The sequence below is a fragment of the Halichoeres trimaculatus genome, unplaced genomic scaffold (assembly GCF_033239565.1).
Source record: "Halichoeres trimaculatus isolate MK-OKI-2021-1 unplaced genomic scaffold, fHalTri1.1 fHalTri1_scaffold_1, whole genome shotgun sequence".
Lineage (NCBI taxonomy): Eukaryota > Metazoa > Chordata > Actinopteri > Labriformes > Labridae > Halichoeres > Halichoeres trimaculatus.
In genome coordinates, this window is record NW_027437179.1 from 42,541,002 (window position 1) to 42,566,165 (window position 25,164).

The following is a 25,164-nucleotide window of genomic DNA, read 5'->3' on the forward strand; positions in this document are numbered from 1 at the left end:
AAACGTCTTATCTTCTGCACGGTCACGGGTTATCCTCATTCACCCCTCGCTCTGGTCTTTGCAGGTAAGGCGCCTCACTTCCTGCGCCTGCAGAACGTGGAGGTCAACGTGGGTCAGAACGCCACCTTTCAATGTACGGCCGGAGGAAAATGGTCCCAGCACGATAAACTCTGGCTGCAGGTCAGTATCTCCACATCAGGAAACATGTGCATGAATGACATCAGGAGGAGGAGGAGGAGGAGGAGGAGGAGGAGGAGGAGGAGGAGCTTCTTTCAGGGCTTTAAGGCTGAAAACTGAGATAAGTGACGTGTAACCCTGTGTGTCGGAGGCAGAGCGTCTGCTGAATGAGGATGAGCGACCGATTGATCCAGTATCTTCCTGAATATGCCGCAGGAAAATAAGTAAATAAGTAAATAAATAAATAACAAAGAGGCTGCTGTTGTGACTGCAGCATGAATTATTCAGGAGTTTTTATTAAAGAATAAAATCAGATGTAAGAACACTGTTGAAAACATCCCCAGTCCTCCCAGCTCTGTTTCAGCATTGATTAAAAGTCCTTGTTCAGCTCCGCACCGATGACTCCATCTCTGAACCACTGACAGCAGTGTGTGTGTGTGTGTGTGTGTGTGTGTGTGTGTAACTCTGTGTGTGTGTGTGTTGGCGTGTTTTCACTGTATGCTCACCCCTCAGAAGAAGCCGTGTACAGTAATGACATTTGCAATGGAGAGCAGTGACCCGACTGACTGCAGGTCTGTTTGGTGAGGCGTGTTTCTCCAACAGGCGGATAAAACCACCGCCTAAAAAACCAAGATTGGATCTGGAGATGTGGGAATTAGATGCAAAGAAGCAGAGAGAGAAGGCAGAGCACTTTTTAGTTGAACACCTGATCCGTTTGTCTGTGAGCGACGTCCAGATGTTTGCTCTGCCCTGAAGACGTGAATCCTGCAGCATAGGCTTTCCTTTAAACTTCCTCTAAACCTTATACTTTCAGTAAACTTAACCTTTTCTTCACCGTTTCTATCTGCTCTGCAAAAACAACAAAAAAATAATAAAATCTTATCAAGTGTTTCTGTCTTATTTCAGTAAAAAAATGTCTTTTTAAACCAAAGGTCTGCAACCTGAGCAATGTATGTCATTAAATTCAAGTATACTTTCATAATTTTGACGTTTTTGCAAACTCTTGAAATTGAGTCCTTTATTTTTATTTTTTACTAATTTTTGATATTTTAAAATTGATTGACAATTTTAAAAATTTGCAAATTTTCCAAATTTCAGAATTTGTGCAATTTTCCAATTATTTTTTTAAAACAATGTTTGTATTTTCTAAAATTAGCATTTTTTTTTATTTCACAGATTTTTGAAATATTTACTTATTTTTAAATTTTGCAAATTTAAATAAATAAATAAATAAATAAATAAATAAATAAATAAATAAATAAATAAATAGAATAAAAAATCCAAAATAACTTTTCATTTTGATAATTGTTTACTAGATTTTGGTGCTAAGGTTATTATTATTATTTTTTTTTTAACACTTTACATTTTGATTGAAGATAAAGTAGATTTGGTGGCTCATTATTGACTTTAATCCAGGTGAGCTGAGGAAAAATGGCTCCTATGAAAGTAAAGACTACAGACCCCTGTTTTAGACTTAATATGAGCCACATTCACCTGATCAGCCCCGAAAAATGTCTTGTTTTAAGTTATTTAAAGACAAAAATGAGGTCTAAATTGCTGTAAAAAGAAAAAAAAATCTGGCAATAAACAAAAGTAAAGTTTCTTGTATCAAGACATTATTGTAGTTTAGTTATTATTATTATTATTATTATTTATTTATTTTTTTTAGCAAATTTTACTTGTTCTTTGGCAGATTTTTTTTTGTTACCTGTTACAGCAATCTAAACCTTATTTTTGTCTTTAAATAAATTGAAACAAGATATTTTTCTGTACCAGTTTAGTGTGGCTCATATCAAGTATAACAAGATAATTTTTACTTCAATTGAGGGAAAAACACTTGATAAGATTTCAGTTTTTGCAGAGTTGGAGTTCCACATGGCGCCTCACTGGGTCCCATTCTTTTCTGATTCACAGGCTTCCTGCAGATCATATCGTCTGTATCATGATTTTTTTTCTCATGTTTTGTTTTTCATCACTAAAAGTTGTTAACTTTATCCACAGTCTTACATCCTGACGGTTAAAATGTTCACTTTGTGTCAGTACTGAGTCCCTCTGGAGTTTGTTTTTAGTCGTGCACACCAGCTCTTTGTTTTCACAGCTTGCACATGTTAGTTTGATCTTTCTTTGTTTCAGCCGTATCTGTGACTCATTCAGACTTGTATTTTATGGATAACAGATTGGATTCGTGTCTGATTCAGGACTGTAACTTCTGTGCATGAAGCACATGACTTAACCACAGGGCCAAACCTTTTTTAAAGTCCTGTTTTAACCTCTGAGGTACGGATATTTAAGGACACGAAAACCTTCTGACGAGGCATCTCTCAGAATAGAAGGGCAGAGAAATTAACGGCCTGGATCCCTGGACAGTATCTGAAAATATCAGCTGTCTCGGGACTGTCCGACCAGCTCTGTGCTTTGACTTTTTGGCTTTAAGTCATTTTTGAAAGTTTAAAGTTGGGGTTTGTTGAGTTTAACTTTCTGTCACTGAAAACACTGAACATCCTGAGATAGATTCTGTAACTCGAGCTGAGCCAGAGTTCCTGGCTAACACTTCCTGTCCGTGTTCAGGCTCTAACGTGTCCTCTCTGATGTCGTCTCTTGTCCCGCAGCAGTGGAACGGAAAGGACACGGCTCTCATGGTGACCCGGGTCGTCAACCACCGCCGTTTCTCCGCCACCGTCAGCGTGGGCGACACGTCCCAGCGCAGCACCAGCCGCTACCGCTGCGTCATCCGCTCAGACGGCGGCTCCGGGGTCTCCAACTACGCTGACCTCATCGTTAAAGGTACAGTCTGCTGTTTTTAAAGTTGAAGGGTAGAAAGAGACGCCGAGCCTGACGGATGCTGTCAGTTTGGATGCTGGAAAATGGGACAACTTCTTTAGAGCTGAGAGCTGTGGTTGTGAAGACATGTGTGTGAGTGTGTGTGTGTGTGAGTGTGTGTGAGAGTGTGTGGCTGGCTGATGCTCATTAGCGCTGTGAGAACGCTGAGGACTGAATACTGAGCAGACTTCAGAGCAGTGACTTGAAGCCACAATGAGCTCCCTCTGTCTCTGCGCCTCCGTCTCTGTCAGCCTTTCATTTCTTCACCTCCTCTCTGCGTCTGCCTCCTCCCTCCTTTTCTCTCCTTCCCGCTCACATTCGCTCACGCTGTGTCGACAAGCTGCTGCTTAAACCCACAAAACTCTGCCTTACATTCAAAGCCGGGACTCAAAGCGTCCAAAGACGGCGGAGGAGAAACTACGCAGCTCCAACAGTTTGCTCTGTCATCAATATTTAATGTGAGGGAATGAACGGAGAGCAGTGAAGGAGCTTTTTACCACCGGCGCTGATAAAGTGTTTTACATCATCTGCAAACTGCTCAACAGGAAGTGGAATCAGAGTGTTCAAATCTAAGAGCTTCATCCAGTGGAAGCAGATCAATTTCGGCTATCCTGAAGACTTTTCTATGGATCAGAAACTTAAAGCCTTTGTTGATCACAGTGTCACTTTTCTTGTTTGCTGATGATAAAGTTTGTTGCATGGAGGTAGAGCCCAATTTTTAACAATGACGGTATTGTGTAATGACTGGTCGAAAATGTGACCAATGTGCCCAAAATGTCATGATGCTAAGCCCTGTTGGAGCCCGATTTGTAGAAATGACCCAAAATAATAATTAAAAAAAATAAATAAATAAAAAAAAATAAAAAAACAAATTCTAAAACCTATTAACTGGTAGATAATGTAACAAAAGTGCTAAAACAGAAATGCAAATTTATTCAAATATCAAACAAATAAAAAAATATATAAAAATAAAAATATTTAAATAAAAAACTGAAAATAAAAATATTTAAATAAAAAACTGAAAATAAAAATAACTAAGAATAAATAATTAAATAGATAATTAAAAGTAGATAAATAAATCAATATATATAAATGAAAATAAAATAGTTGAAAATAAAATAAAATAAAATAATATAAATAAATAAATAAACAAATAAATAAATAAACAAATAAATAATTCCAGAAAAAAAAAAAAAACATAAAAAACTGCCATTTAACCAAAATGTAATATTATTTGTCAAGTTATTGGACTCAGTAACTTAAACATGGAGACATTTGTACCAATGTTTCCAGTTACAAGATGAGAACCTTGTGCCGCTCATTGGGAGCTGACTCACTGTTAATATTTTATTTTCTGAATCATCAAATCGACACATAAATATCTACGTAAAGTTTTCAAGTTTAGTGTAAAATGTGGACACACTATTGGTGACAAATAGAAACAAACAGGTTCTCAATTACACACTTTCATGGGTACCGACTGAATTCCGTTGGTGGTACCGGTTACCGTTTCTTGTAAAATCAAATGTTACAATGTTTTGGTGCCTAACACATCCTTGACGACAGAATTGCAAGTTTATTTGCTGAGATAAATTGAAAAATAAATACTTTAAATTAAAAGATTTTGAGGGTTTGTTATCTCAAAAATTAATATTTATTACCACATAAACACACAAAAACTGGTATCGTTGAGCCAGGTACCAGGCGTTGGTACCGTATCGTGTCAGACGTAAAAAGCACCCATCCCTAGTGACATCTTTAGGGAGAATGGTGCGTACGTCCATTGTTTTGCTGATGGGAACTTTGGTGAAGTTATTGACGGTGCTTTTAAACTGGACAGATGGGTCAGCTCTGTCATTAGAGCTAGCTTTTTTCAGAAAAAAACTGACGGCATTGAGCAGTCAGAGCTCAACCGCCTGCAGCTCATCTCCTCACTGGGACAAAGAAACACGAGCACATAACTCCAGAGCTGTCTTCACTGGTGGAAAGGTTGACAGTGATTTTAAGATTGATCAAAAAAAATAGTATTAATAATAATAATCAGTCTTTAAATCCAGTTTTGATGGTCTCAAGATTTTACATGTTGGGTCGTTATCAGGCTCTAACGAGGAAAAATAACCCACAGCCCATAGACACGGTCTTGGTGACATCACCCATTTGTCCTTGAATCAGAGTTTTGAACTGTATCGTCAGCAGTTGGTAAAAGTTCAAACAGAACATTTTCTTCCCCTCTGACACGGTGAAGCAGACGGAGCTGGTGAAACTTTGAGAAATGAATAAAAGTCTTCATGTCTGACAACAACAGATCGCTGAGAAGCTTTTATTCTATCAAACACCTTTAACAGCATCAGTCCCTCCTCCTCCGTAAATCAAACGCGCTCTCAGCAGGACAGGGACGCTCTTTCTGTTGATCAGGGAGCTCAATCAAAGAAATCCTGTTTTTCTCTCAGGAGGAGAAAAGAGAGCAGGGTTTGATGGGCCACGCAGGTAAATCCAGGCTGTGCTCTGGTCCTGGCTTTGAGAATTCACATCAGTTGATAATCAGTCAGAGCATTCACACAAACTCTCACCATCATCACTGGAAAAAGCAGAAAAAGCCCATTTCTTGTTATTTATCTCCCTCCATCCCTCCCTGTGATCCTGACACAGTCTCAGCAGATGTCTGTGTGACACAATTGGACACAGTAATCGAGTTTCCAGGAGTTCATGGGTTTTATAAGAACTCTGCAACAACACATAGATCGTAGTCGAGGCAGATGTCTGTCTAACATGAGTCTGGTTCTGTCCGAGGTTTCTGCCTGTTAAAGGGAAGTTGTTCCTCTCCATTGTAACTTGCTAAATGCTGCAAAGTCCTGTACTCATGGTGGATTAAGATAAGATCAGACTCCTTATCTTGTCATTCACAGGTCAGCCTCAGACTCTCTATATTTGACTGTTTCACTGATTTCATTTAAATTCATTAAACTGTTGAATTCCCCTCACACCACAGAGTCAGAAACACACACCTCTCTCAAAAGTTGTCTTTAAATATGAAGCAAGTTTGTCTTGAAGCTCAGGAGTTTGATTAAGCTTTGATTTAAAAAAACGCATCAGTTTAATAACTTTGCTAATATAAATATTGGATACCAAGGTGTCTGGCTGATTTCTCGTCTCTGGCTTCCAGTAGCAGCTCCGATCTAACTCTGGACCCGTGAATGTTTTTGTAAAGTGTCTTAAGATAACGTTTGTTATGATTTCGTGCTATACAAATAAAGATTGATTGATAGAGTTAAGTAATTCATTCACCATTTGGGAACAACAGAGGGGAAGAATCTGGCTAGAGATTTGGAGCCGTGCTGGGCTGGGCCTAATAAAAAATACTGAAAGAATTTTTGTACTCCTAAATAATTATTTTATTTTTTAATTTTGTTTTATTTAGTTTTTATTAGTTATTTTACTCACTGAAATCATAGCAATGAGTTTAATATTATTTTTATAAACTTGTCCTGGCAAACAGTGGGTTAATATAACTAAATGGAAAATGGACCAATCACAATTTTCCTTTTGATGGTATCCGGGTAAATCAGCGACACCTTCTGGCAGGCAGGGCCTTCAGTAACTGCAACGAATGCCTGTGTCACTAAAGCGAATGTGGACACAGTTTTACAATGACAGCTGTCTCAGCCAATCATATTTTGTTAAGTTGTGGGCGGGATCATTTCCTGTCATCTTACGGGGATTCGCAAATACTTAATGGATAAGCGCCTAACTGTAGCTGTGAGTGAGTGAGGAGAAAAGAGAAGATCTAGTCGGCAGAACGTGAAGAGAAATGGCAGAAAGTAACGGAGAAGACTGTGTGGTTGCTGGATTACTTGAAACTCAGTTTCCAAGGCTGAAAGCTCGCCAGCTCCAACCTGGTCTAACCTCGGCGCAGGGCTGAGTGCACCCTCTGCAGCTGTAATTTGGTGACAAGTATCCGAACCAGCATATACATTTGTATCTGTATTAACTGTCCCGTCACATCTGATGTCAGATTAAAGCCGTTTGTCATAATGGAAAGTTAACCTGACGGCAGCTGGAAGTTTGATGCACATCTTACAATTAAACAATAAACAGCCTTAACATCTGATACTGAGTATATATCTGGTTCTCTCATTTCATTTCATTCAAAGAAAAAAAAAAGGAGGAAAAAAGATGAAGAAAAAAAAACAAAATAAATGTTTGTCACTCAGGATTTACCCGTGATTTCCCATATTTCTCTGCTTTAATCTTTATTTTTAACCTGATCTAAAAAGATGGAGTACATTATTGTAAGGAGGATGAGGTGGAAACACTTTTTCTTATTTTCATTTTTTAATTGTTTGAAGTTGTGTTAGGTGTTGCAGTGTTCAGGCACATGATAAATTTGTAATCTCGTAAAACTATCAATAAACTGAACTTCCATGTCACATGATTCTGCTAATATTCATATTAACAGAGTTATTAAACTGACCCGTTTTTTTAAATCAAAGCTTAATCAAACTCCTGAGCTTTTACACAAACTTGCTTCATATTTAAAGACAACTTTTGAGAGAGGTGTGTGTTTCTGACTCTGTGGTGTGAGGGGAATTCAACAGTTTAATGGATTTAAATGAAATCAGTGAAACAGTCAAATATAGAGACTCTGAGGCTGAAATGATCTCCAAGATACATATTTACAGTGAATTTGTGTGTGTGTGTGTGTGTGTGTGTGTGTGTGTGTGTGTGTGTGTGTGTGTGTGTGTGTGTGTGTGTGTGTGTGTGTGTGTGTGTGTGTGTGTTTTGATTAGCTGATCGTCCTGGGACTGAAACTGTCATTACCATCTGTTTACAGAGAGCACACACTCTTTACTCCAGATGCATGAGTGTGTGTGTTTGTGTGTGTGTGTGTGTGTGCTGCTTCCCAGGCTGAATCGTCTCCTGGCATGTATATGTTTCTCGTGTGTGTGTTGTACTGCGAGTGCGCGTGTGTGTGTGGAGCTCAGGTGCTCCTATCCATGCATTGTGTCAGGGGAGTAACTCATGCCGACAAATTAAACAAGAAATATGCAAAAACACACACACACACACATGCATGAGTACACCTCCCTGCAGCCCTGTCTGTGTGTTTTCATGTGTGTGTGTGTGTGTGTGTGTGTGTGTGTGTGTGTGATGACGTCTCTGCATTGTTGGGCCTCTGTGTTGTTTATTCATGTGTGGTGCTCTGGGATCATCTGCTCAGCGCTGGGTGTGTCTCTGGGTGTGTGTCTGTGTGTGTGTGTTTTCTGGCCTCTTCACTTGTGCGTCCACGCGTGAGGTGTCACGCTTAATCGTGTGTCCAAATTAATTTGTGCGTTTGCCCGTCGGTGTGTGTGTGTGTGTGTGTGTTGAGCCGCTAAGTGAAATCAGGGTTAATGAGTGTGTTGTTCAGCCAGGTGTGACCAGGGGAAACACTCCTCCTGTTACACTGCCCTCTGTGTGTGTGTGTTTGTGTGTGTGTGTGTTTGTAGCGCGCTCATGCGTGCATGTTAATCTGTGACACGGCGCTGCTGGCCTGCAGAGCACATGATGTCTCCCTCTTCGCTGAAAAACTGAAAACGCTGAATAAGGGGGAGTTTCAGCTGCTGCAGCTAGCTTTGGGTGTTTGGGGTTATTTTCTCGTTGAAACGCTCCTTAAAGGTCAGTTCCTCTCCGCGTGCAGCAACATGACAGAACATAACTTCAGGTATGAAATAAATTCAGTCTGATCCATGTTTGTAGCGCGCTCATGCGTGCATGTTAATCTGTGACACGGCGCTGCTGGCCTGCAGAGCACATGATGTCTCCCTCTTCGCTGAAAAACTGAAAACGCTGAATAAGGGGGAGTTTCAGCTGCTGCAGCTAGCTTTGGGTGTTTGGGGTTATTTTCTCGTTGAAACGCTCCTTAAAGGTCATTTCCTCTCCGCGTGCAGCAACATGACAGAACATAACTTCAGGTATGAAATAAATTCAGTCTGATCCATGACCCCTGGGATGAGATAAACAGGCCTGACTCTACAGTATGGGAAACATCCCCATACCATGATGCCTGCGCAGCCGTGCTTCACTGTCTTCACAGCAGTGACGATCAGAGACTTTTTTAAGGCAAAAAATTAAAAATTAAAAAAGGCACAGAGCGTTTTCACAACTGGAGAGGTGAAATTCTAAATTCCAGGTTTTTAAGGGGCAGGTGATGCTCATTTTGGCCAACCAGGAGGGCATTTAACGCAATTTGGCTCCTAAAAGGACACCATAAACATAGTTTGGCTCCTGAGAGGACACCTAACTCATATTCTGGCCCCTGAGAGGACACTTTACAAACGTTTTGGCTTCCAAGATGACGCTTTACACACATTTTGGTTCCAAAAAAGGACACACTACACATATTTTTGCCCCAAAGAAGACACTTTTTGCACATTTTGGCCTCAAAAAAGGACACTTAGAAATGATGTGGCCCTGCAAGGACACTTCACACTTATTTTGGCTTTAAAAGGACACCATACACGCATTTTGTCTCCATTTTTGCCCCCAAGAAGACACTTTTTTGCACATTTTTGCCTCAAAAAAAGCCACTTTAAACATGTTTTGGCCCTGAGAAGACACTTTCTGCACATTTTGGCTCCTGAAACAACACTTCAAACATATTTTGGCTCCAAAAGGACACACTACACATTTTGGCCCCTGAGACAACACTTGGTGCACATTTTGGCCTCAAAGAAGGACACTTTAAACATGTTTTGCCCTGAGAAGACACTTTCTGCACATTTTGGCTTCTGACAGGACACTTCAAACACATTTGGGCCTTCAAACAACACGCTATGCAATTTTTTGCCCTGCAAAAGACACTTTTTGCACATTTTGGTTCCTGAGAGGACACTTGACACACATTTGGCCTTAAAAAAAGGACACTCAAAACAATTTTTGACCCTGCAAGTTTTGGCTCTAAAAAGACACCATACATGCATTTTTTCTCCAAAAAGCACTCTTTACACATGTTTTCGCCCCCAAGAAGACACTTTTTTTTTGCACATTTTTGCCTCAAAAAGACACCTAAAACATGTTTTGGCCCTGGAACACAATTCCTGCACATTTTTGCCCTTGAGAGGACACTTTAAACATGTTTTGGCCCTGAATAAGACACTCTCTGCACATTTTGGCTCCTGAGGGGACGCTTCAAACATATTTTGGCTCCACAGGAACACTTTACACAGATTTTTGCCCTCAAGAGGACTCACTTTTTTTGCACATATTAGCCCCTGAGAGGACCCCTGACGCACATTTTGGCCTCAAAAAAAGAGAGACTGAAAACATGTTATGACCCTGAAGGAGAAACTTTTTGCACGTTTTTGCTCATGAGAGGACACTTAACTCACATTTTTGCATCCAAAAAGACACTTACTACTACTTACATTTTGGCTCTAAAAAGGGCCCCCCTTCTCTTATTTTGGCTCCCAAGATGACACTTTACACACATTTTGGCCCATAAGAGGTCACCTTAAACACATTTTACTCCCAAAAGGACACACTACACAAATTTTTTGCCCCCAAGAAGACTAATTTTTGCACATTTTGGCCCCTGAGACAACACTTGGCGCACATTTTGGCTTCAAAAAAGGACACATAAAACGTGTTTTGGCCCTGAGAAGACACTATCTGCACATTTTGGCTCCCAAATAAACACTTAACACATATTTTTAACACCAAGAATATACTTTTTTGAACCTTTTGGCTCCTGAGAGGAACCCTGATGCACATTTTGGTCTTATGAAAGGTAGATTTAGAACATGTTTTGGCCCTGATGAAGCCACTTTCAGCACATTTTGGCTCCTGAGAGGACACTTCACACACATTTTGCTGCCAAAAGGACACTTTACACATATTTTGCCTTGATGGCACTTTTTCACATTTTGGCCTCAAAAACTGGACACCTAAAACATGTTTTGGCCCTGGAGAAGACACCTTTGCACTTTTTGGCTCCTGAGAGGACACTTTACACACATTTTTGCCTTCCCAAAGGACACTATAACTTATGTTCTGATCCCATGAATGCATTTTTTTATACGTTGTTTAACATGTTGGTCATGAGGGGTGGTGCCCCCTCTCTGCCCCCTTGTTGTACACACCCCTGCTTCACAGTCTGCTGTGGCTTAGATCCAGTGTTGGGGGGTTTCTGTCTCACCTGTTGTGTGTCTGAGTGGTTTTGGTTTCCACTTTAAAGAGCTCCTTCTTCTTTAACGATCTCTGATGGAAGAAGAGGAGAGAAATTACTCTCTGTAAAATAAGAAAAGAGACGATTTTTGTTTGGGAAAACTAAGTTTGTTTCACCAAAAGAGATTTTTCTGCTCAGAAAGGCAGGAGCAGGAAGTTTGCAAAAACACACACACACACACACACACACACACACACACACTGTCACTCGGCTACTGTGTGTGTCTCATTTGTATGTCTCTTGTTGAGCAGATTCAGTCAGAGCCCCGAGGGCAACAAGGTCTCTACCAAACCCCGGCAGGGCTCCCGTGTGTGTGTGTGCGTGTGTGTGTGTGTGTGTGTGTGTCATACACTGAGCGAGCTGCATGCTGACATGTCTGAATCTCTGAATGCATCCTTTTTTAAGGCTGTGCGTTTGAATTTATGTGTGTGTATGTGTGTGTGTGTGTGTGTGTGTGTGTGTGTGTGTGTGTGTGTGTGTGTGTGTGTGTGTGTGTGTGTGTGTGTGTGTGTGTGTCCTGTCTGTCAGAGATAAGACTCAGTGGGGCGTGCAGAGATCCAGGAGAGCCGCTGTCAGTCGCTGCCCTGTGGACACCATGCGAAGTGTGTGTGTGTGTGTGTGTGTGTGTGTGTGTGTGTGTGTGTGTGTGTGTGTGTGTGTGTGTGTGTGTGTGTTGCTGCAGGTTTTTAAGCCTCCCTGAGCGCTCATGAGGCTGATTGTAGTCCAAGAATTAGACCCTGCAGAGACGCTGCAGTGTGGTAGTGTGTGTTCCCGTGTGTGTGTTCCCATGTGTGTGTGCGTGTGTGTTCCCGTGTGTGTGTGTGTGTATAGCTCCCTGTTGGCTGGAGCTAGTCCCCCGTCCTCTTCTCTGTGTCGTTTCCCTGATAAGTAAATCAATAGAGGAGTGGACAGCTCAGCCCGTGGTGTCAGATCTGCTGGAGCCCGCTGACGCTCTGAACTCCCACGGCGCCTCAACACAACACAACCTCCAATTTGGAGAAATAACTGCCTGAAAAGTGTTTCTGAGGTCTGAGGAAGGAGCTGCGCCCAAAATAAGATGTCAACCTTTCATAGAGAGTCCTGTGGAAACGTGGCAGAGCAGTTAAACCGTAAATAGCTGCAGTGATGGCGACAACGTGAGAAAACAGACGAAATTCAGCTTCAACGCTGAATCCTGAAAACACACGAGCCGTACATCAAACGGCCCTGAGGAAAATCAACACCTCCAGGGTTTTTCACCATAAAATGTTCATTTTTTCTAATTTGAGTCTGATTTTTGTCTCACTGTGGCGTCCAGGCTCCTGATTGGGCATCAAGAGGAGACGTTTTTAACATTATATCTTAGATTTAACTCAAACACTTGATCCAGCAGAAGAGCATCCAGAGGTTGCTTTAACTTTTTGTTGACAGAGGATATTTTTTTTAGAGTTTATCCACTGAAAGGGGAGCAGGACGAATGTTTGTTTTGATTTGTTTGACTACTAAAAGATTTAGAGACAGTGTTTTTATAATGTTACATCCACAGCACTGTAAATGATTAAACACATCTTAGCTCCCAGGACGACACTAAACAAACATTTTGCCCGTAAAGAAAACTCTACAAACATTTTGGCTCCTTAGAGGACACAAAGCACTCTTTTTGACTAACAAAAGTCTCCTAACACATATTTTGGCTCCAGGGGAAAGTTAGTTGTTCTTTGCTGTTATTATCCGACTTTTACCCATGTTTTGTTCTTATCGTCAAAACTCGTTTTTTAACTTGTTTCTGCTTCTCTTCACTGCGTATTGTGACGAGCTCTGCACTTTAACATCCTTGTGCAATAACTTCTGGCCATACTTGACCTCTTGCTTATGTGACTGTTGTATGTTGTCTAATATTTTGATATTTAAAATACTGCGTCCTAGGCCAGTAGTGCTGCTGTCTGAGACAAATTTCCTGCAAAGGACAATAACGTTAATCTGATCTCATCTAATCTAATCTAATCTAATACACATTTTGGCTTCTGAGAGGCCACTGTAGCCCTCTGTTTGACTACTTAGAGGCCACTTTACAAACATGTTTGCCCCCAAAAAGACACTTTATACACATTTTGGCTCCAAGGAGGACACTAAACAAACATTGTGGCTCCTGAAAGGGGCGCTGTAGCACTCCCTTCGACAACTAGGAGGACACTTTACATACATTTTGGCTCCTAAGAGGACACTTTGCACCCCTCCAGAGGACACACAAGTTGGCTTCCTGGAGATGACTTGACACATTTTGGCACACAACACCACACAGATTGTGGGCCCCTAAGAAAGACACTTCACAAATTTTAGCTCCAAAGAGGCTAGGTTTTGGCTCCTAGGGGAGCACTGTAGCACTTCCTTTGACTACTTAGAGGATATTTGACACACATTTTGGCCCCCTAAGAGGACACTTCAGATACATTTTGTCCCCAAAAAAGGCTCTACACACACATTTTGGCTCTAAAGAGGGCACTTAACATACATTTTGGCTCCTAAAGAGCACAGTAGCACTCCCTTGACTACTGAGAGGTTACTTGACTCACATTTTGGCCCCTCAACACAACACTACACACATTTCGGCCCCTGAGAGGACACTTCAGATCCATTTTGGTCCCAAAAAAAGACATTGTACACACAATTTGGCTTCCAGGAGAACACAATATACACATTGTGGCTCCTAAAAGAGGACTGCAGCACTCTCTTCAACCACTAAGAGGACACTTTAGAAAAATTCTGCCCACTAAGAGGATGCACTAGATACATTTTGGCCCCCACAAAGACACTTTACAAACATTTTGGCTCCTAAGAAGACACTTTGCACCCCTTCAGAGGACACACATGTTGGCCCCCTGGAGGACTCTTTGAACACATTTAGGCCCCCTAACATGACACTTCATAGACATTTTGGCCCCTAACACGACACTTTAGATACATTTTGGCCAAAAGAAGAAACTTTACACACATTTTGGCTCCCAAGAAGACAGACTAGATACATTTTGGCCCCAAATAGACACTTAACATACACTTTGTCTCCTCAGAAGACACTAAGAAGACACACGTTAGCTTCCTGTAGGTGACTCGACACACATTTTGGCCCCCCCTTACTCAGACACTTTAGATTTTGGCCCCAGAAAAGGCGCTATACACACATTTTACCTCCAAAGAGAGCACTTAACACACATGTTGGCTCCTAGAGGAGCACCGTAGCACTCCCATGGACTACTTAGAGGATACTTGACACACATTTTGGCCCCCTAACACGACATTTCACACATTTTTGCCCACGAACAGGACATTTCGGATACATTTTGGCCCAAAAAAGACACTTTACACACATTGTGGCTCCTTAAAGAACGCTGTAGCACTCCATCCAACTCTTTACAAATATCTTGGCCCTAAGAGGACATTTAAGATACATTTTTGCCCCCAAAAAAGACACTTTGCACTCATCTCCTAAGAAGACTCTATGCACCCCTCCTTAGAACACAAACGTTGACCCCCTGGAGGACACTTGCAGTGGCGCAAAAAGGGGGTATGCACTATATGCGATGCATAGGGGCGCCGAGCTAGGGGGGGGCGCCAAAGCGATACGGGAGAAATTATTTTGAGTCTGCATCTTCTGTATTTGACAGCTGTTGTAAAAGATACAATCTAAAACAGAGGCACAGAGCTGTAGAGATAGTAAGAATAAGAGAGATAAAAAGTATAGAGATCTCTATAGCCTGTCGTGTGTCTGCATACCCCCCAGAAAGTATGTAGTTGCGCTCCTGGACACTTGACACATATTTTTGCCCCCTAACACAACAGTTTACTCACATTTTGGCTCCCTGAAGGCCAGTGTACGATATGTTTTGCTCTCAAGAGGATATTAATGTGTGGTTCGTCATTTCTTCCCAAGTTATTGACTGGAGAGGCACTTTAAGGGTTGTGGAGTCTCCAGAAGACATTCTTTTTATATTTTGTCCACTGAAAGGGCAGCCAAATAAAACAACATTTTTATTATTTTCTACTAAAAAAGATACAGAGACAACATTCTATAATGTTGCATCAATGACACTACAAATAGTTTCAATTTCCAGGATTCAAATCCTCCAATTGAAACATGTTAAAATAAACTGTATACTATGTTGTTTCTAATCAAAAGTCCAAAAGTCCCATCAAAATAAAAGTTTCTTACAGATTCAACTCAAGTTGCCTGATTTAAGTCTTACACCAAATGCATCAGTTGGAAACACATTTTAACTGGTTAAATGGAAGTGGAAGAGACAAACTCCAGCTCTCCATAGTAATCCTTTATGCACAATGATACTCCAAAAACTAGACATTTAAGGCTCAGACACTCTTTCTCTGAATCATAAAACACATTTCTTCTCTTATACTGAGTCATTTTTTACCTTAATAAGTTAAATTTTAATAATCTCCAGAAATGTGTTGCTTGAGGCGGTTTGTTTACAAGTGTTTTCAGTTTAACTCTGAAGTATTTCTCAAGGCCGATTCTTTCTAGGTTTAAATGTCAGTTTTTATTTCAGTGTACATGAAACTCACTGTTTGGTGGATAATTCAGCTTTTTTAGGATGTTTTCTCTTTAAATGTAGCGTTTTTAGGCTTTTGGGGCCCTTCTTTTTAGCAGCTAAGACACAGTTTCAGACATTTTGGAGCATTTTTCTCACTTTTTGATATTTAGACGGCACAATATGTAAAAAAAAATAAATAAATAAAAAGGCAGATATTTTCGTAAGGATTTTAGTTTATTTAGGATTTAAGCAGGAAAATATTTTCAGGTATAAAAACATACAGGAAAGTCAGAAAAATGATTTATTGACAGGAGAAAAAAAAAACAGACTTCTCCAGAAAGAGGCTAAAAAATAAACAGAGCTGTGTTTTCTCTGAGAGCTCTGTTTATCTGCTCACGCAAGTGTGTGTGAGAGTGTCAGCTCGCGTGTGTGTGTGTGAGAGTGTGTGTGTGGTGAAGCATGTTCCCTTGAAGTGCACAGCTCACCTGCCTCTTAAACCAGGTCCTTGGGGCTTGCCGTAGGGGATGTGTGTGTGTGTGTGTGTGAATTCATGTGTGTGTGGCTGGTTTGTCACGCTGTTGATATTCTGTGTCCACTGCTCTTTCATCTGTGTGTGTGTGTGTGTGTGTGTGTGTGTGTGTGTGTGTGTGTGGGTCAGAGAAAGTGGACACTTCACACAGAATTCCTGAGGAGGAATATAAGTAATGCATGAACAGGTAGAGAGGAGGAGGAGGAGGAGGAAGGAGGAGAGGAGTGAGCTGAGGAGGTGAAAAGTTGAACTGCAGAGAGAAGTGATGGATGCAGAGGAGCAGAAGGAGGTGAGCGCAGGATGAAAAGGAAGAAAAGGAGGAAATAAGTCACAAACAGAGGAGTGAAATCCAAAGCAGAGGAGAAAATCTGGAGCTGACAGGTTCAATCCTCGACCCTCAGCGACCTCCATCCGGCGCTGCTGCTGGAGATAAGAGCAGAGACGTGTCCGGCGAGCGTCCTGCTGCTCGTCTCCCACCGAGCTGACACGTCTCAGACAAACTCTCATTTCTCTCCAAACTGTGCGGGAAGATTTCTGTGGCAGTAAGACGATCAGCGTCTCCTTAAACCCGTCTCTTCTCAGAGATTCACTCCTGTCGGCTCACACGCAGCCAGCAGGTCGGCGTCTAACCGCCATGTTTGTAGACGTTCTGACAGCCGTGATGAGATCTCTGAACACCCGCTCATATTATTCCTCTCTGATCCAATCTTTGTCTCCTTCTTTCCTTTCCTCCTTCCTTACCAACTCACTTACTCTTTCTCTTTTTTCTCTCTAAGTTTATTTCTCTCTTTCCTTTTTTCATCCTTCTTTCCTTAAACTCCTCCTTCCTTCTTTCCTTTTTTCTCATCTTATTACCTCATACACTGGCTAAAAAATAAAAGTCGCTACCAAAAAAAAAAAAAAAAAACATCACACCTCTTATATTTGTTGCATTAATATTTCAAAAAGACCTCACATTGATGATAGTATTTATTTTTTAATTTTTTTATTATTATTATTATTTTATTTTATTTTTTTTGTGGGAGAAAACCTGTCCTGACAGACAGAAACCAGCTGGACTGTGTCTGTCAGGACTACACACGTGTCTTCATGTGTGTGTGTTGGATTTAGGAGGTCTCTGTGTCCTCCTCCATCGGGCGGCAGCATCGGGGAATCATGAACCTCTTGAACCTCTTCCACAGAGTCCGCCTAACTGGTCTTTCAGGGACTGGGTCTGAGCCATCGTCCTCTTGAGCTGAAAGAGGGGGCTCCTCCTCTTCCTCCTGCAGGGCCTCCTCTTGGACTGTGGGAGTCTCCAGCAGGTTTTCACTGGAAGCTGGGTCAGTCAGTTTGAGTTTGAACTTCTCCAGCAACTCCTGGAGGACTTCTGCCTTCAACCTGTGCAGGTTTTTCTGCTCTCTGAGCTCCTCCGGTTCCTCTTGGAGGTTGTCTGCCTGCAGGGGGGGCAGGTCTTCCTGTTGTCTGAGCTGCTCTGGTTCCTCTTGGAGGTTGTCTGCCTTCAGAGGGGGCAGGTCTTCCTCCTCTTTGAGCTCTACTGGCTCTTCGATGAGGTTGTCTGCCTTTGAGCTGGGCTGGTCTTCCTGTTGTCTGAGCTGCTCCAGCTGTTCCTGGAGGTTGTCTGCCTGCAGGGGGGGCAGGTCTTCCTCCTCTTTGAGCTCTTCTGGCTCTTCGATGAGGTGGTCTGCCTTTGAGCTGGGCTGGTCTTCCTGTTGTCTGAGCTGCTCTAGCTCTTCCTGGAGGTTGTCTGCCTTCAGCCTGAGCTGGTCTTTCTCCTCCCTGAGCTCTTCCTGGAGCTGCTCGGCCTTCAGCCTCTCCTGTTTCTGCTCCTCTTTCAGATCCTTCACCTCCAGCTCAAAGTAGTTCCCCCTGACCCTTTGCTTCTCCTTCTGGTGCTCCAGCCAGAGGGTGTCTCTCTTCAGACCGTTGATTTTCTCCTCCAGCTGGAGAACAAACTTATTGTTCTCCTCGGCCTGGCGCTCCATTCTCCTCAGCTTTTTCCCGCGTGTTTTGTACTCTGCAGTCAGGAACACCACCTGCTTCTGCAGATTCCCGTTCTCAGCCTTCAGAGTCTGCTCCAGCTCTGACTCCACCTTTTTCACCTTCCTGAGCTCCTCCAGCTCCTCCTGCAGGCTCTCTGCCTTCAGCCTGTGCTGCTCTTTCTCCTCCTTCAGGTCATCCAGCTCCTCCTGGAGGCTCTCTGCCTTCAGCTTGTGCTGGTCTTTCTCCTCTTTCAGCCTCTGCAGCTCTTGCTGGAGGCGGTCGGAGCTCAGCCTTTGCTGCTCCTTCTCTTTGAGCAGTTTCTGCAGCTCTTTCTGGAGGTGCTCTGCCCACAGCGTCTTCTGCTCTTTCTCCTTCATCACCTTCTGCAGGCCTGCCTGAAAGTGGTCGGCCCTCAGCTTGTGCTGCTGCCTGGCACAGTGCACCTCCTGTATCTTCTGCCACAGCAGGAGGACGTCCTCCTTCTTGGTCTTCAGCTGAGCTTCCATGCTGAGACAGGTCTTGTTGTTTTCCTCAGCTTGGAGCTTCATTCTCCTCAGCTTCCCTCTGTGCCTGGGCTCTTTCCTCAGGACCTCTTTCCTCAGGACCCCCAGCTCCGACAGCAGGTTTTTATTCTCATCTTCCAGAGTCTGGTTTTTCTCAGATTCCTCTGAATGTTTCTGTTGAAGCTCCTCCAGCTCTCTCTGGAGGCTCTCTGCTCTCAGCAGGAGCTGCTCCTTCTCCTTCCTGAGCTCCTGGACCTGGTCTTTGGGGCTCAGAGCCAGCTGCTGGTCTCCAGTGTTTGCCATCTCTTCTTTGTGTTTGAGCTTTTCTGAATCTCAGCGAGTCTCTCTGAAGGTGATTAACGATGTGTGAGTGTCTGTGGCTTATCTCTCAGGTCTGATGCTCATCATGAGCTCAGAGTTCCGGAACATCCCTTCCCCACTGTCTCTGTGACATCACAGTCACTCTGTGACATCACTGTCAGTTTGATATTTGAATGTAAACAAAGAAGCTGCCTCAGAGCAGACATTCAGAGACAATCCCAATTCTTCCCTTTGTTTTACCTTATCGATCCCTCCCCTCATCCTCTGTTTGAGGGACAGCCAATCTGGTTCAGATAAATGAAGCCTATGCAAAGTGCTAAAAGTTGCTGTTCATCCATCCTTGAGACTGGAAGGCCTGAAGTCACATATACACCCAGCCATAAAAACTAAAAGATTCATAATTAAATAAATAAATTAAACTTAATTGAATATGTTGTATTAGTCTTTAATATTAAATTGTTATATTAAATAGTTCATAATGATTATTTTAACAATTTCATGTTTTTAAAATAATATTTTATTTATTTCAAGCTTTTATAAAAAAAGAGAAACATTTTTTAAAAAGCCTTTTTTTTTTCATAATGTCCATTTCCACAATAGCCTTTTTATTTCATAATGTTGTTTCCAGTCGTAATGACTCTGCCTGTCAATCAAAGCACATAAGGCGGAGTCAGATCAGTGATTGGTTGATCCTTTACACAGATTTTCAGCAACACTAGCAGTATCTATTCAAACATGGAGACTCATCGCTAACGCTGAGAAGACTGAAAAGCTGAAAACAGGTTAGAGACAGAATAGCTGCAGGAGAGAAGTCAGTTTCAGAGATCAGCAGTTAGACCTCTCTTAAACCAATCGCTCTTTAAGGATCAAGCTGAGGTCCCACCCTCGGGCTTTAGAATAGAATAAAACTTTATTGTCATCGTAACAAGCACAACGGAATTGAAGTCACAGCAGCAATCAAGAAAACCAAAGTAAGAAAGAGTATAGAAAGTGTAAAAAGCTCCATAAGAAAACAGATGCTGACAGCTTGTCCATCATTGTCAAGTCAGCCAGCCTCCACCTCCACAGGGTCCAGGACTGAATAGCATGATGCTACTCTGCCCTCTGGTATTCCCTCTGTTGCTGGGTTAGCACAGCTAGCTCGTCCATCTTATTGGAGATAGATCTTACGTTCCCAATAACGATGGATGGAAGGACAGGTCCATGTCGTCACTTCTTAGCTCACACCTGAGAACCAGCACGTGGTCCTCACCTCCTTCTTCTCACCTTGTGGGAAACATCCAGCCTAGCACCAGTTAGCATTGACATGCTAGAGGCTGCTAACAGGTGAGTTCTTATGTAAACAATGCAGCCATGGTTACATGTAGGATCTCCAGACAAACACAGGAGAAAAGTAGTAAAAATATCACTGAAGACACAAAAAGTTTGGTGTCCATGACCAACAAATGAGACACAAAGTAATGATCCACTCCAAATACAAAGATGAGGAAAAAGAGACAAAAAAAATGACAAGAAACGGACAAAGAAGAGAGAGCTGCTGCAAAAGGCAGCCATAGCCAACAGGGCGGCGCCTAGCAATTGTCAAAGTCAATTCTGATGAAAAATGAAATTATGAAATAAAAACACAACAGGGGAAAAAAAAAAAAAAACATTGAGAAAAAAACTGACTCAGTAAATTTTTTTTTTTTTTTAATAAAACCTTGGGAAATAGATAAAAAGTTTATTTATTTATTTATTTATTTATTTTTAAGTATGCCACCTTTAAACAGTCATTTTGAAATATTTAATTATAATAATTTGATATTAAAGAATAATAAAACATTTCAAAATAAAATTTTCATAATAAAATTCTGAATCTGTCATTTTTCAAAATGGTATTTATTTCAAAATGCTGTTTTTATTTATTTAATTATGAATCTTTTGGGGTTCCATAAAAATCGACTTTGACTTCATGAAAAAGAGACAGTAACTTCTTTCATTCATAGTCATTGTCATCCATTCCTTCTGAAGTCTTTTTCTTTCTTTCTTTCTTTCTTTCTTTCTTTCTTTCTTTCTTTCTTTCTTTCTTTCTTTCTTTCTTTCTTTCTTTCTTCCGATCCTTTCCTTCTTTCTCCTCCTGTAGTCAGCCTTCCTTCCCTTTATTTATTCATTTCTCCCTCTATCCTCTGTTCTTTCCTTTTATCTTAATTTCTATTTCACCTTCTTGTGTCTTTCTTCCTCTTTCTTCCTTCCATCCTTTCTCTTTTCTCCTCCAGTCCCTCCTCCCACCTTCCCTTCCCTCTTTCTCCGTTGTTGTTTTGAATCTTTTCATTAAGTTTCTCTGTGACTCTGGAGCTGAATTCATTAAACTGAGTAACAGACCTGAGGGAGTGTGTGCTTCACAGGTACACACACACACACACACACACACACACACACACACACTCAGCAAACAGAGAGTGGTGTGTTCATCCTGGAGTCAGCAGCGGGTAAATAAAGCGCAGAGACTGAACAGAGAAAGGAAAGAGACGAGTCTTTTTGTGATATCAGCTGGTGTGAGAAAGTCCAAATCTGGAACATTGAAACTGAGTATCTGTGATTTTACCAGGGACCACGAAACACCAAATACCTGAATAGTCCTGGTTGTGTTGTGAAACAGACGCTTTCAAACTCGGCTCGCTGCTTTGTTTTCTGAAAACGTTCAATAATGAATTTAGGAAAGTGCTTTTTTTTCACTCCTGAAAACAAAACGAGGCTGAGGTGGTTATCAGTGACTCCTGATGGGCTGGGATGATTGTATCTCAGCAGGAACGTGATGAATCATGAGCGTGTGTGTGTGTTTGTGTCAGTGTGTGAGCTCATCTGGTTTTCTAAAAGTGAACTTCTATCAGCGAGGAGCAGAGGAATAAACCTGCAATAAATTATCAAAAGGAAAAACAGAGGATCAGGACGGATAGTGTGCAAAATACTGGGTCTCAAACTTGTCCAGAAACCTCAAAGCAGCTCATTGAAACACTGAAAAAACTGAAATCTAACACAGTAATTTCATTAGCTTCCCATTTTTACTACATTTTTTTACTCGCTGCTTCTCCAACAAATTATCACCAATTTTCACTGTGTCAGTTTTAAAATGTCGAGCGTGTTCAGGAGACGAGCGCTTGTAGTTTTCATATTTCTAACTCGTGTGCTTTTGAAGATATTCAACATTTTCAATCTTTTTTGGCCCATTAAAATGAATGGAGAAGATCCGACAGCATGGGAACCACACAGCTGATGATGTCATAAGGGGTCAGAGTTTAGAACAGAGGTTGTAAAAAGGAACGGTGCATGTCACTGCAGTTTAGCCCTGCTCCCCATCACCATGGTAACCACACAGCTGGTTGGGCTTAATATGAGCCACGTTCATCCAACAAGACCAGAAAAACGTCTTTTTTTAGCCCTGAGCTGCTTTAAAGAGTAAAAAAAAATCTCTCAATGGGGTCGGAAACATGTTTTGTTTCTCTAAGAGTGTGATCTTAAGGAGGACACAGAGCTGAGGAAGCAAACAGGAAGTGGAGGCTATCAAAATAAAAGACGACTTCACAAAAGTTAAAGAGAGAAGAAGAAGAGCGAGAGGCAGCGGGGACTTTATCAGGTCTGATCTTAATGGTTCCCACTTCATTTCACTGCTGGCTTCTCCTGCAAGTCACTGTGTCACACTCACACACTCACACACACTCACACACACACACTCACACACACACTCACACAGAGTTATGTTTGTAGAGGAGGAACAGGTAGGAAATAAGGTAAAGAAAGACGCAGAAAAAGAAGGAAGGAGGGAAGATTTAGGAGTAATAGTTGCTCTGTTGGTAAAATTACTTTTTTATCGCCTCCTCTCTACTGGCAGTTTATAACACACCTCTGAATGTGTGTGTGAGTGTGTGTGAGTGTGTGTGCTGGTAGCTAATCCAAAAGGCCAATCAAATCTTCCCCAGCTCTGCCGTGCTCTGAGAAAAAGATTCAAAGATAGAGAGTGAATTGTAAGGGAGGGAGGGGGGAGGATGGGGGAGACTCAGCCCAGCGGAGAGGAGAGGAGAGGAGAGGAGAGGAGAGGAGAGGAGAGGAGAGGAGAGGAGAGGAGAGGAGAGGAGAGGAGAGGAGAGGAGAGGAGAGGAGAGATATCTCCCAGGTGGCGGAAAAGATGGAAAAATCAGTTTCAGTGGAAATGACAATCGTTCTGCTAAAATGTGTTTTTCTCTCATTCAGCAGCTGGGGGGAGGAGGGGGAGGATGGGGGAGACGATAAGACCAAGGAGAGGGTTTCCTGCTTCCTTCTCCTCTATTTTTCCTCTCTAGTTTCATTTTGCAGTTTTACAATTTATCTGGCGAATGTCTTATTTTTATGGAAGAAACCAAACGGTGGGTGGGGAGCAGTGGCGTGCACAAGAGGGGGGATGGGGGGACCTTAGCCCCTTCTCATGGCCATATTGTGTTGAAAAAATCATGCATTACCCTCTTGGCTACAAAAAGTGTGCTTAAATGTGTGCATTAAAATGCTTTTTTGGGGGGGAGCTAAAACATGCAGAAAGTGGCCTTTTAGGAGCCAAAAACTGTGCTGTAACAATTAAATGATATGCATGTGTGATTATTTATCAACTATCTCGAAATGTTATGCTGTTGTTTCTGTGGTTAGATATGTTATTCCATTAATTATCCAAAGAAATAGGTAACAGCAGAAAAGGCTAGGTTTGGATTGTTTTCCTACAGTTTGTGTTGCAGCTGCGTCAGATTCTGCTGATGTTTATGAAATTGTTCAGTTGTTCTGCACAGTTTACTGCCCGCTGGGCTTGACAAATAAATAGGGAGAGAAACAAACCCTCCAAAGATATAATCCTGTTTCAGTCTTTTTATGTATTTGAGAATTTAGCAAATTGAGAGAAACTGTTTCACTGCCGAGGTGTTTATTTGTCCGCTTCAGCACTGAGCTGAGGACAGCGACAGAAGAGTCACGCAGGTCGGCGACTGTGTTGCTGTCTACAGAAAACTGCTGAAACGGAGACCAAGGGGAACCTTTTTCCTTTTTTTTTAAACTGGTCTAAAGCTTTTTCTTTTTTTTTTTTTTTTTTAAGTGGCCCATCCAGTTTTCTGGAGGCTCACCCACAATCAGAGTCCTGGCGCCGCTACTGCGTGACACTTGACCTTACCTGTGCTCAAGTGAAGCATTTCAATGTTTTTTTTTATATATATATATAATAAACATTAAACCAGATAACTACAATTTATAGTAAATTTTTAAAAAAATATGTTTTCCTTCCACATTTTTTCTCAATTTATTCCATGTTTTTTTTTTTTTTTTTTTTTTAATTGTATTGATTTAATTATTTTTTTTACATTTTTGAGGTGCTGCAGCACCCCCAGCACCCCTACTTCCCGCGGTACTGCATTCAGATGTCCTTAAGAGAGCTTAATCATGAATGAAGTGGCCTCTTGGGGCTAAAATGTGCATTAAAAAGCCTTTTGGGAGCTAAAAAGTGTATCTAAGTTCCCTCAAAAATATGCATTGAGATGCCTTTTTGGGAGCTAAAACATGTAAAAAGTGGCCTTTTAGGGGCCATACTCTGCTACAATATTCTCCTTGGAGCCAAAATATGTTTGGGGGAACTTAAGTGTGCTTATATTATAATATTAGGTCTGCTGAAACTATTATCTCATTTAAATCCAGGTTGAAGACCCACCTTTTTACAGCTGCCTTTTATTAGAGCATTTTAACAAATCATTTTAATATCATTTTAATATCTTGTCTTTAATTTTGCACTGCAAATTTTATTTTAAAATCTGTTTTTAACTTAAAATCTGTTTTTCAAATCTGTTTTAAAATCTGTTTTAAAATCTATTTTAATCTTTTGTTTGTTTGTTTGTTTTTTGTTGTTGTTTGTTTTATTGTATCTTTTTCTGCCTGTAAAGCACTGTGAATTGCATTGCTGAAATGTGCTTTAGAAATAAACTTGCCTTGCCTTCCCGCTTGGGAGCAAAAATATTTGTTAAAATCCCTTTTTCAGAGCTTAAACATGTATAAATTGTCCTGATGGGAGCCAAAAATCAAACTTAAGTGCTTTCAGAAACATATGTTCTTGTGCCCTTTGGGAGT

At 41.4% G+C, this 25,164-nt stretch overlaps 1 protein-coding gene across 16 annotated transcripts in view; it reads left to right on the forward strand.

Moving 5' to 3' along the window:
- ptprt (protein tyrosine phosphatase receptor type T) overlaps window positions 1–25,164 on the forward strand; it is a 486,185-nt gene that overhangs the window by 117,455 nt on the left and 343,566 nt on the right. For all 16 annotated transcript variants that reach the window (XM_074668102.1, XM_074668200.1, XM_074668208.1 and 13 more), the window contains exons 6-7: window positions 65–180; window positions 2,787–2,961. In XM_074668102.1, the coding sequence (XP_074524203.1) occupies window positions 65–180; window positions 2,787–2,961 (291 nt within the window). The remainder of the gene's footprint in view (window positions 1–64; window positions 181–2,786; window positions 2,962–25,164) is intronic.